This window comes from Vulpes lagopus, chromosome 10 (assembly GCF_018345385.1).
Source record: "Vulpes lagopus strain Blue_001 chromosome 10, ASM1834538v1, whole genome shotgun sequence".
NCBI classification, from domain to species: domain Eukaryota; kingdom Metazoa; phylum Chordata; class Mammalia; order Carnivora; family Canidae; genus Vulpes; species Vulpes lagopus.
Genome location: NC_054833.1, coordinates 663,554 through 676,262, shown reverse-complemented (window position 1 = coordinate 676,262; position 12,709 = coordinate 663,554). Strand labels below are relative to the sequence as shown.

The 12,709-nt window shown below is 42.4% G+C and overlaps 2 protein-coding genes across 3 annotated transcripts in view; both read left to right on the top strand.

Moving 5' to 3' along the window:
- The first annotated feature begins 5,479 nt into the window (after positions 1-5,479).
- PGBD1 (piggyBac transposable element derived 1) overlaps positions 5,480-12,709 on the top strand; it is a 52,735-nt gene continuing 45,505 nt past the window's right edge. The window contains exon 1 of one of the 2 annotated variants that reach the window (XM_041771499.1): positions 5,480-5,608. The gene's annotated coding sequence lies outside the window, so the exon portion shown is untranslated. The remainder of the gene's footprint in view (positions 5,609-12,709) is intronic. The other variant, XM_041771496.1, reaches the window with a different exon arrangement.
- On the top strand, positions 9,892-11,123 carry NKAPL (NFKB activating protein like). Its single transcript, XM_041771520.1, has one exon. The coding sequence runs from the start codon at positions 9,892-9,894 to the stop codon at positions 11,098-11,100; it is 1,209 nt and encodes a 402-aa protein (XP_041627454.1). The 3' UTR covers positions 11,101-11,123.

Here is a 12,709-nt window from a genome sequence, read left to right as displayed (position 1 = left end):
TGTGTGGCACATTAGAATTATTGAGGAGCTTTAAAACATCCTGATATCTTGGCTGTAAACAAGACCAATTAAATCAGAATGTCGAAGAATGGAAGTCAGGTATGCATAACTATAGAATTTTCCTAGATGATTGTGATATGCAGGTACATTTGAGAGTTAATTAGTTAAATGATACTTAAAAGAAGCAATAAATAAAATTCAGAATGTGGGATATTCAATAGGACAGAAGAATCTTGATCCTCAACAAATAAATGGTATTTCTTGAAAAGGTAGAGGAAAAAGTAGGAAATGTCTATGATTAAAAGAAACTGAATAAATATATCAGCCAAACGCAATGGTAAACATTATTTGATAACTGATCAGAAGAAAACAGCTGTAAAAAACATATTTGGGACAGCTGGGAAAATAAAATGCAATGATATTAAGGAGTTACTATCAATTTAGTTGTCCTAATGATACTTTGGTTATGTTAAGGAAAAAAGTGTCATTTATTAGAAATTTATACCGAAGTACTTATAGGTGAACTGATACAATGTCTAGATTTGCTTTTGAATACTCAGAACTAGGGGCATCTGGGCAGCTCAACTGAGCCTCAGACTCTTGACCTCAGATCCTTTTTTTTTTTTTTAAGATTTTATTTATTCATGAGAGACACACAGAGAGAGAGAGAGAGGCAAAGACACAGGCAGAGGGAGAAGCAGGCTCCATGCAGGGAGCCCAACATGGGACTTGATCCCTGGTCTTGAGGATCAGGCCCTGGGCTGAAGGCAGTGCTAAACCACTGAGCCACCTGGGCTGCCTATCGGCTCAGATCTTGATCTCAGGGTTGTGAGTTTGTGCCGAGCGTTGGGCTCCACACTGGGCATGGAGCCTACTTAAATAAATAAATAAATAAATAAATAAATAAAATGCTCAGAACTAAAGAAAACACACAAAGAAAGGTACCACAATGACTGCTGAAGTTGGGGAAGAGGCATTGGATTCACTGTAATATACTTTTTATGCTTATACATATTTGAAATTTTCCATAGAAATTTGCTTTTTAATTAAACAAAGTCCTCCCCTCTTTCTTGAATTATTCAGTCCAAAAATCTTTAGGTGGTGCCAGGGGAAGTGGTAGAGGAGGCAGCAGCCCAGCTTGGATTGAGTTTGGAGCCCAGGTGGAGTGAGGAGGTTGTTCATAGGCATGGGGGAGGGAGCTATGGCCCCAGAAAACCAACACTGATCCATTACTACCATCTCTTCCTAAAGACTCCATTCAAGTTTTCTGACGCAGAAAACTCATATTTCATGCTGAATTTCTTGAAACAATGACAAGCTAAGTTAATTAGCTTGCTAGTAGAATAAAATCAAAGTCCAGGCCCCAAAACTCTGAGAAAATACATCCACCAGTCTTGTTGATTCCCCTTTTGGTCTTGTTAGTTCTTGGGGCTATGACTCTGGTTATGCATACACATATATCTCATGATCTGGGGCATTACTTATAAATTTTCCTTCCACTTATATATTCCCTTTCAGTATTATGGTGATAATGCTTTGCATGCATAACTATTTTTTAAGACTTTCCATTCCCAGGGTGCGTGGGTGGCTCAGTTGGTTAAGCGTCTACTTTGGCTCAAGTCATGATCTCAGGATCTTGGGATTGAGTCCCACTTCATGGGGCTCCCTGATCAGAGGGGAGTCTGCTTCTTCCTCTCCCTCTGCCCCCCTGCTGTGCTCTCTCTCAAATAAATAGATAAAATCCTTAAAAAATAATTCTCATCCTCCCAAGATATATAGATATATAGGTATAGTAGGTCACTATTCACTGTAGATATATTTTAACTCCTGCACTGCTTTTACCTGTTGAGGAGCAGTTACCTTGCAGCCAGAGAAAACGAAAGCATGTTAGTATGGCTATATGGCCTTTTAAAAATATGATCAACTTTTTTAAAGTTTTTTTTTAAAAGTAATCTCTACACCCAACATGGGGATTAAACTCCTAGTCCTGAGGCCAAGAGTCCCATGATCCCCTGACTGAGCCAGCCAGGTTCCCCAATACGATCAGCTTTTAAAGACCGCTAGAAGCTATAAGACTCACTTCTCCACTGAGCACAGAGAAATTTCAGGGCTTCTCAAGTTCCACATCTAACTGGTAGCAATGTTAGTACTAGAAGCTTTGTTGTTCAGAACTTCAGTTATCCAGTGAAACTTTTACCCACTATTGTTTCTCATGAATTCATGAATAACACCCCTCATTTATACCATTCTTCAGTCACTGTAGTGATGGTAACAAGGAAGACTCTCCTGGTTTGGGGAATGTAGAATCCCCTGAATAAGATTGGAATCTCAGTCATACCTGAGGAAGCAGATTCAGGGCAGTAGAAAATGGAATTTGAGAACACTGGAGAGACATACATGACAACAAGTGCTTGGATCTGTACTTCCACTGTGAAGGCTACAACATGAAAATGATGAAAACCAGCCTTTGATGTGACCTTAGAGAGAAGCCTAGTATACTCCTTTTTCTCCATTTTCTCACCTTGCCCAAGGAGGTAGAGACGACCTGGAGACACTGTCCTAGATGCTTGCATTTTATTTATGAGTAAGTGAACCAAGAAAAAGGTTCCTAAAGGTAAATAGAATATAGAAGATATCTAGTATTTCCCAAATTTTGGGTTGAGTTCTGGGTTAACTTCTTCATACATGAGCTTTGGAGACTCTCTGGGCTACAGTTTTCACCTAAGTCCATCTGATATTAATTCCTTTGTCTTGAACAGTTATTTCTATACCTTGGAAGTACTCATGAAGCTCTGAGCTCTGCTGCATTGGATATCATCTTGTGAACTGTTCAAGGGCAGGATGACCAACAACTGGTTTGAGTGTGAGAACATCATCCAGAATATGGAACAACTTGGTGACTGTGCAGAAGGTTCTGGAGAGAGTGGGCTGATCAGGGAGAGTAAGTGAAAGATTGATGTGGGAGTATGTGTGTGTGTGCGAGACAGAGAGGAAGGGAGGGAGGGAGAAAGTGATTCTGAATAGACTCCACCAATCCTGTTGTCTCTTCCTTTCCATCTTGTCATTCCACCACCCCAAGAGCAGTGGTTATTGACTTTATTTAGTTCTCAGACCCTTTCAAAAAAAAAAAAGAGGGACACTGTGGGTCCTCAGTGTACTCATATTCCCATAGTGATGACCTTTTGAGTCTAAATGTTCTTAATTACTCTTAGGACATTGTAGATCTTCTTGGGCAGGAAGTTGGCAAGAAGGGGTTATTATGTCTCCAAGCAGTTTAGGAATTCCTGAAATTTTACCTCTAGTCCTATGATCCCTACTCCCTTTAAGAAGTTGGCAAGGGAACGGGCTACCATATCACTGAGGCAGTGGGGAATCAACGTTTCTAGAAACCCTGTTTCCTCCCATAATTAAGACAGCAAGGGAGCAAATTGTTCAATGTTGGTGCTTAATCCTTAAATAGATTAGGGATATACATTTCTCTACTTTTCCCCATAGCTTCTCATTCTTTGTTTCTGTATTTTTCCCCATTTACATATGTTCTATTTTCCCATTATATTCATTATGTTGAAAACTATAAGTAGGTTATCTTTGATTTAACTCTGAGGTCTCTAAAAGTCCCTCAAATGGTATGTTTCTTCTTGATTATTGCTTAAAGATATAAAAACTTAATCCTGACACACCTTAATGGTAAGATTAAGATAAAATTAACTGTCTAAGTAACAGTTGAGATATTGCTATAAGTGTTAGAGGCAGATCTGACCCTTCTAGGCATCAAAATAAGAAATCTTCAGAACAATTAAGAAGAAACAATTCTCCAATCTGCACAGAAACCTTAAAAATGCCCATATCTTAAGTATTTTGTCATCCTATGTATTAAGAGAATCAACTATATGGATTCTCACCAAACTGTTACAACATGAACTGTATATAGTTCCAAAATTATACAGCATTTTTCCTAATTCTGTATCCTCTGTATAAGACCATAGAGAATTCCAAAGAATTTCTTCTATATGTTTCGTGAAGAAAAATGAGATGCTCCTTTGTCTACATCTAATGTTTATAGAACTGGGAGTAGGGTGAGGAGAGTGAGGCACTTAGGTCACAGAATTTAAAGAGTGTGGATGCATCCTTAAATTTGGGCCCTCAGTGCCTATCTCACCCTCATCCTGGCTCTGTATTGATACAGAGCTAGAGGCCATTTTAAAAAAAGATTTTGTTTACTTATTAATGAGACACACACAGAGAGAGAAGCAGAGCCACAGGCAGAGGGAGAAGCAGGTTCCATGCAGGGAGCCGGACGTGGGACTCGATCCTGGGTCTCCAGGATCACGCCCTGGGCTAAAGGCGGCGCTAAACCGCTGAGCCACCCAGGCTGCCCAGCGCTAGAGGCCATTAAGCATTTTTATTTATTTATTTTAAGGATTTTATTTATTTATTCATAGACACACACACACACACACACACACACACACACACACACACAGAGGCACAGGCACAGGCAGAGGGAGAAGCAGGCTCCATGCAGGGAACCAGACATGGGACTCGATCCAGGGTCCCCATGATCAAGCCCCGGGCTGCAGGCGGCGCTAAACCGCTGCGCCACCGGGGCTGCCCCCATTAAGCATTTTTATATTTATCTCCCCTGACTTTTTTGTTGTTGTTGTTGGCCATTGGTTGAGCACTTGCTTTATTTTTTTTAAAGTAATTTTTATTGGTGTTCAATTTACCAACATACAGAATAACACCCAGTGCTCGTCCCGTCAAGTGCCCCCCTCAGTGCCTGTCACCCGTTCCCCCCCACCCCCCGCCCTCCTCCCCTTCCACCACCCCTAGTTCATTTCCCCGAGTTAGGAGTCTTTATGTTCTGTCTCCCTTCCTGATATTTCCCAACATTTCTTCTCCCTTCCTTTATATTCCGTTTCACTATTATTTATATTCCCCAAATGAATGAGAGCATACACTGTTTGTCCTTCTCCGATTGACTTACTCCACTCCCCTGACTCTTGAAGTGGTGAGTAAATGGCATTGCTAGGAGTCTCCCTCCTGTCTCTTCACACTCTATTCCTAACTTCCATTACCAGTCTTTTCCCTAAAAACTGCGTGTTTAAGCTGTAGGGTTGCCCCTTCAACATCGCTGCGGTTAGGTGCACTGGCCCAGGCGCAGTCCAGCCTTCACAAAATCCTAAGGAAGAGAAAACACATTTACAATACCGCCTGTACATTTATTGTAAAAACAAACAAATCAACATAAAACCTTCATGTATAGGTGCCCCAAAGTGTGGTCATTGCTCTTCTTGGGTGGCCTTCCCCCGCCTGGAGGCTTGGGCGCAGCAGCCATTGCACTGGCCAGCAGGTGCACCGCCGCGCCACTGGGGCCGCTGTAGCCACTGTGCGAGCGCCACCTCGGACGGCTGCGGGGTTGGACGCCCACTTGGGGAGGAGTCCATGACTAACCCGACGGGGCGCCTGGGCTTGGGCTGCCTCTGCCGCCCTAAGGCTACGGGCTGGGCCTGGGATCCTGGCCCAGCGCGGTCCCTACGGTCTAAACAAGTCCTCTGCCTCAGCCCAGCCTCTGTCTGCTAGTCCCCAGCCTGGACGGGACCACCTGGTGAGTACACGCAGAGACTTGCTGTCCTGCCCCATCCGGGCTCTGGGGGCTGCCAAGGTACTCAGAGGGCAGCAGGCGACCCATGGAGACTGGGTTATGCAGTTGTCAATAAATGCCTTGAGGCTTTTGCTTGACAGCAAAAGCCGTCAACTCTTAAAAATAAAAAAAGTGGCATATGGGTGGACTCGTACAGTTCAAACACATGTTACACAAGGATCAACATTTTAATTTAGTCCCATTGTATCTGCTTTTATTAGGGGGTGGTGGTAAGAAACATAGGTTGTAGTCATAACACAAGTATTTGTTTCCTCTTCCCAACATATATTTAGGCAACCATGGGCATATCCAGTGAGCTAAGCCTTGTAGAAATACTGTGTAAAGTGTCAATCAGAGCACTGTGTGCAGGAGGGTAGGTGAGCAGCAGGAGGGCACTATCAGGTGGTGTAAGTCTCATTAGTGAGTGCGTTTGTTGTTGCTTGGTGGGTAAAAATCACTAAATATTGTGAAGACAGCAAATATGAAGTAATTTGGAGGGATGTTTAATTTCAGCTTGTCCTCAGAGCTCTATAGAACTGGCTTGTTAGGAATTTCTTAGTAATAAATATAGATTGTAACAAACTAATGTTCTGTTCTTCCTGAGGAGGTACCACAAGAAGACCTGTGTGGTCTTGCCAAACAGAATTACCCTAAATCTAATCAGGAGAAAATTATCAGATAAATTCAACCTGCCAGACATTTTACAAAACATCACCCCAGACCCTGCAAAACTGTGTCAAATAATTTTTTAAAAGTGGAGGTGGGAGTGTAGGCAGAGAAACCATTCTACATTCAACAGACTAGAGAGTAATCACAATCAAATGCAAGAAACTTGATTGGATTTTTAATCCCATTTTAAGGACATTATTGGAACAATTGAAGAATTTTGAACATATCCTGCATGTTAGATAACACCACCTAATATTTAATAATAATATTAAAGTTACTTTTTAAAAAATATTTTATTTATTCATGAGAGACACAGACTGAGAGAGAGAGGCAGAGACACAGGCAGAGGGAGAAGCAGGCTCCATGTAGGGAGCCCAACGCAGGACTCAATCCCGGGACTCCAGGATCATGCCCTGGGCCAAAGGCACATGCCAAACTGCTCAGCCACCTAGGGATCCCTAATATTAAGGTTCTTAAGAGTAAAGATGGCATTATGGTTGCGAAGGAGAATGTCCCTTTCCTTAGATGTTGATTACTAAAGTATTCAGTAATATTCATAATTTCTAATTTTCCTTCAATCGAGTAAGAAATACAATCTTGACAATTAGTGAATCTAGGTAAAGGACACACAAGTTAAACATACAAGTGTTTAACTTTTCTGTAGGTCTGAAATCTTTTAAAACAAAAATTTTGGGGAAATTTATGGAAAACAATTTTGAGAAAGATAGTAAAATAATACCTGTGAGGGCAATTTCATTTTAGCTGAGCTTTCAACATCTGGTGCTTTTCTTAATGATTAGAATGTATTGCTATTTCAAAAACTACCTATTTTTTCTTTTTCAAGATTTATTTATATATTTATTTGAGAAAGAGAGAGAGTGTGTGTGTGTGTGCACAAGTAGGGGTAGGGGCAGAGGAACAGAGAGAATCTTCAAGCAGCTGAGCAGGGACTACCCCCCCTGTCCCCCCCCTCCCCCGCCATGCAGGGTTTGATCCCAGGACTCTGAGATCACTACCTGAGCAGAAATCAAGAGTCAGCCACCTAACCAACTGAGCCACCCAGGTGCCCCCAAAACTACCATTTTTCTTACAGATCTTCAAATACATTTTTGTGCTCTATCTGAATGAATATTTGCTCACCTATAAATAAAATAAGAAAATAAAGCCTCTCCCCTGAAAAAGGTATGGTAGGCATTTATTTTTTATTTTTTATTTTTTTTTATTTTTTATTTTATCAGCATATTTTTTATACCACTGCTTTCTCTACTAAGTCAAGGTCAACAAACTACAGACCAAAATTGGCCCACTGTCTGTTTTTGTGTGGCAAGAACAAGAAACTACTTTATATTTTTTAATTGTTGAAAAATCAGAATAACAAAAGTTTGTGACATGAAAATTACAGACTTTCACATTTCAATGTCTATAAATAGTTTTATTACAACACATTCATTTACTTACATATTATCTATGGCTGCATTTGCCTTACAATGGTAGAATCCTAATTAAGCAAATGCTATTCCTCAATTTTTTAAAAAAGTTTTATTTATTCATTCATGAGAAACAGAGAGAGAGAGAAAGAGAGAGAGGCAGAGACACAGGCAGAGGGACAAGCAGGCTCCATGCAGGAAGCCCAATTTGGGTTTCAGTCCTGGGACTCCAGGATCCCGCCCTGAGCCAAAGGCAGACACTCAACCACTGAGCCACCCAGGCATCCCCCCTCAATTTTTTTATTCTTCCCATTAGAAGACCTGTATTACAAAAAAATGTATTATTACATACCTTTAAAAATAGTTTTTAAATTATATTTCTAATCAAATACTATAATAATTTATTTTCTTTCATTAAAAAATTGTTTATAACATTATCAGTTTGGGAAGACAGATTAAAAATGGAGCAAAGTGATCAAAAGACAAATTTATAGACAATAAATATAGCCTGCCCGGCCCTGGTGGCTGCTGCCAGAGTGCTAATTCTAATCCTCAGAGTTAGTAGTAGTTCAAAATCTCCTCCAGCTTCACATTTCCCAGGGAGAGATTTTGGTGAGTTCAGAGAAGACCTTGTGAGAATATTTGGAATGCACAGTCTTGAGCCTACTGCAAAGATGCAAAAACAGTGGGATATTCAACTGCTTGCCCACGGGTGAAGATCAGAGGTCTTGTAGCCACTGTAATACTCCAGGGTAGGAGCCCAGTGTCTGAACTTCTTCATGTAGAGGGCCAGGAGGAAGGAGTCAGAGCTAGCTTGGAAGCCCTTTCCTGGATATATTCTTAGCTCCACAGTCATCTCAGGGATGAAGTGGGACAAGGTGAATGTCTTCATGCTGCATGGAGATATCTAGCATATCTGCACAGGAAATGATAGGACATGGGAATGCTGATAACAAATTTGAGGTTTGCAGGTTGCTGACTTCCATGCTGAGCATCTCATATTGCTGGTAAATGTCATCTAAAAATCTAATTTGATCCTCTTCAATTTAATTTCCCCACTCTACTATACTATTTAAAATCAGGAAAGCATTATTTCTAAATTCTGACTTAGCTTTTTTTTTTAAGATTTTATTTATTTATTCATAAGAGACACACAGAGAGGCGGAGACACAGGCAGAGAGAGAAGACTCCATGCAGGGAGTGTGATATGGAACTGGATCCCTGGACTCCAGGATTTCACCCTGGGTGGAAGGCAGGCGCTAAACCCCTGAGCCACCCAGGGATCCCGTTGACTTAGCTTTCCTGTCATTTTATGAGTTTGTCAAATAACTGAACAGGTGAACTTAAGTATAGAGAACTAAGATGATGGTGTTACCTACATACATTTTAAGATCAAAAGAAAATGATCTTGCATGAAATACTGGCCATTTCAGACAGTGAAAAAAGTGTGTACAGAAAGTGGCTCCTAATCACAAAATTTCTGGTGAAAATTAACCAGATTAGGAAATATCTACAAGACTGAGTAGGATGTTACCCTGTGTTTCAGGGGTAGAAAAGTGTGATTTTAAGAATTAAAATCACGACTCGGGCCTTCACTTGGCTCAGAGGCTGACTTTAAACTTCAATTCCAAAAGAAGTTCTGGTTCTTGCTTCCAGTAGGCACAAGGGCGGGGGGGGGGGGGCGGTTTGCAATTCATTAATAAAAGTATTTCCACCATGAAGAAACGGACAGGTTCTTTCTAGGGGATCAACGAAAGGACCAAAGGAAAGTAGGGAACCTCCACCAAAGGGAAATGGTAAGGGTGGAAGGGACCAAGGGGGAGCGAAGGGTGTCAAGATGGTTGAAGGCGAATAGCCAAGCAGCGTAGAAGACGTGGGAGGAATAGAGGGTGTCACTGCACAGTCCTCTTGTGTTCCCGAGGGCTCAAGGCACAGATCCAAACCCTAAGACTAGAGCCGCTCGCCTCCCCCATCCGCGGCCGCGAGGAGCCTTCAGGGCGCGCTTTCCGCCCGCGCCTACCAACCCGCCGGAAGCGGAAGTCACGAGCGGACCGTTGCTGACGTGCCTGCGTGGGCAGGAAGGGCTGGTCCTACAATCTCTGTATGAACTGACTGGCGTTGGCCCTTCGGTACCGGGTGAAGGCGTCACTCATGGCCCCGGTGTCCCGGTCCCGCTACCCCAAGGAAGCTGTGGGCTCTCGGAGGTGGCGACGCCGCTCGTCGGGGAGCCCGCCTTTGGCGCAGGCCAGACGCTCCCCGTGGGGAGGCCTTGTCCGTTCTTACTCCTGCGGCCGCGAGGCCCTCAGACCTCCGTGGGGGGGGTCGGGCGTTGGCGCCCCTTACCCGCTCGGCCGCTCTGAGTTTCGAGAACCACCGCTGGGGCCCCGCGACTATGCGTTCTCGTCGTCCTCCGTCTATTACGGCAGCGGGTACCACTACCATCACCACCACTCCCCGAGGGACCGGCCGTGGGCGGAGGAGTACCAGAAGGAGGAGGAGAGCTATCGTCAGAGGAGGCTGAAGGAGAGAGAAAGGATTGGGGAGTTGGGCGCCCCTGAGGTGTGGGGGCTGTCTCCCAAGTTTCCTGAGCTGGATTCTGATGAGCACACCCCCGTGGAGGATGACCAGGCGAAGGCTCAGAAGACCACCAGTTCAGAATCCAGCTCTGAGGGAAAGAGGAAAAAGGCCAGTCGTTCAAAAAGCAAGAAAAAGAGAAAGAAAAAGTCCAAAAAGAAACACAGGAAATACTCTGATAGTGATGGTAATTCAGACTCCGACATGGATTCTAGTTCTGATGATGATAAAAAGAGAGCCAAAAAAGCCAAGAAGAAGGAGAAGAAAAAGAAACACAGGGCAAGAAAAAACAAGAAAAAGAAGAAGACTAAAAAAGAATCCAGTGACTCAAGCTTTAAAGATTCAGAAGGGGAGTTGCTGGAAGATATTTGGATTAAGCAGTCAAAGATTGCAGATACCATGGATCTGATAGGTCCAGAAGCACCCATAATACACACGTCTCAAGAGGAGAAACCTTTGAACTATGGCCATGCTCTGCTCCCAGGTGAAGGTGCAGCAATGGCTGAGTATGTAAAAGCTGGAAAGCGAATCCCACGAAGAGGTGAAATTGGGCTGACAAGTGAAGAGATTGCTTCATTTGAATGCTCAGGTTATGTTATGAGTGGTAGCAGGCATCGTAGGATGGAGGCTGTGCGACTGCGTAAAGAGAACCAGATCTACAGTGCTGATGAGAAGAGAGCGCTTGCATCCTTTAACCAGGAAGAGAGGCGGAAGAGAGAGAATAAGATTCTAGCCAGTTTCCGAGAGATGGTGTACAGGAAGACAAAAGGGAAAGATGACAAGTAAGGACTTTTTATCTTTCAGCAGGACTTTTAACAACAATTTTATATGACCAAAATAGTATGAAAAGACTTTATGGTGCTACTATACCTACTACATTAGAAAGTCCTTCAAGAAGAAAGCTGCTGAGGCCTCTTTATTTTTAACTTAAAATGTGCACATGGTTTAGCAGATATTTAAGTACTACAGTTGGAGAGTTAATAAAAGGTCTGTCATCCTAGTCCTAGTCATCCTAGTCCTTGTCTCTTCTCCCCAAAGAAATCTGTTTTTATGTATTTTAGATCTATTCACAAGTTTTGTGTATATACAAGAATGTTGCAGGATAAATGTTGGAGCTATTAACGTGAACGTTATTTTCCCTGTTGCCCTGACTTTTCTCTCTTGTTAAGGGTCTCATGGAGCCCTTCATTTGCCCCTAGGAGGAACAGAAGAACCCCAGAAATAACTAAGGATTCAACTGAGTGTATACTTCTGGTTGCAGTTAACTGAGTTAAAAAATAAGGGAGATTTATTGGTTCATGTAACTGAAAAGTACTGCAGGAGAATGAGTTTCCTGAGGTTTTACGGGACTTTGGCTTTTTTCTTCTCCATGGGTCATTTTCCTCCTTAGCCTGGTTTCCTTTAAATAACAAAACGATCGCCAAACATCCTGAGTTTGGTTATGTACTTCTTGGTCCACTCTGAAGAGCTAAAGAATGTTTCTGTCTTGGCATTCCAAACAAGAATCCTGAGATGGATCCTAATTGGATTAGCTTAGGTCACATGTCCACTCTCAAAAAAGGTTCTATTGCCATGAAAATAGGCCTGCTCCTGGAGATGTGGGTATAGTCAATTTATAGGCTACTTGGAGAAGTGGATACCTGAATGAAAATCAGGGTAATGTTAGGAAGGTGTGTAGGCACCCACTATAAGTTTGATTTCTTAAAAAACAGTACATGTGCTGAAAGCCCAAATATTCTTGATGCTTGGTTTTGACTATTAGAAAAGGAACATCTGGTTGAAGGGGACATTGGGTTTATCCATTAACGTGATCTAAAAGATAAAGGTCCATGATGCTTGGGTCTTCCGAAGAGTAGATTAGATGCCACCTTAGACTGAAAGGAGAAAGAAAATAATGAGAAGGTACAAAGAAGAATGCAGTTGGTGGACTTCAGGAAAAGATCCGATCAGGAAGAACTTCATGGACAACAAAATTGAGAGCACCAGTGTCACAGAAGACTTTAGAATGAGCTCCACTCTTGGTTTATGATAAAGTGTTCATTGTCATCTAGTGACATCTGCCCGAATCCTAAGACTTCATTTCATCACTAAGCAAACTATCTCATTTGAAAAGGGGTCACCTTTTCAGGACTCAAGACCCTACTAAGCCCCACAGAGTTGAAGGTGAAAAAGTAGGGTTCTAGAATTTCACAGAGCAGCATGATGTGGAAGGGCACCTTCATCCTATTAGATGACTTGATTGCCACTGGACCACATACCTTGAGAATTTCCCCAGAGTGTTGGGGAACACTGGTATAGGTCAATGATACATATGTGTATTTCTGTCTTTAGAAACAAGCCATACCACATTACAGCATGGGCTTAGACCTTTTTTTTTTTTTTCACTTAATAAATC

Coding starts and splice junctions, on each gene's coding strand:
- NKAPL (XM_041771520.1), top strand. CDS start 9,892: ATGGCCCCGGTGTCCCGGTCCCGCTACCCCAAGGAAGCTGTGGGCTCT.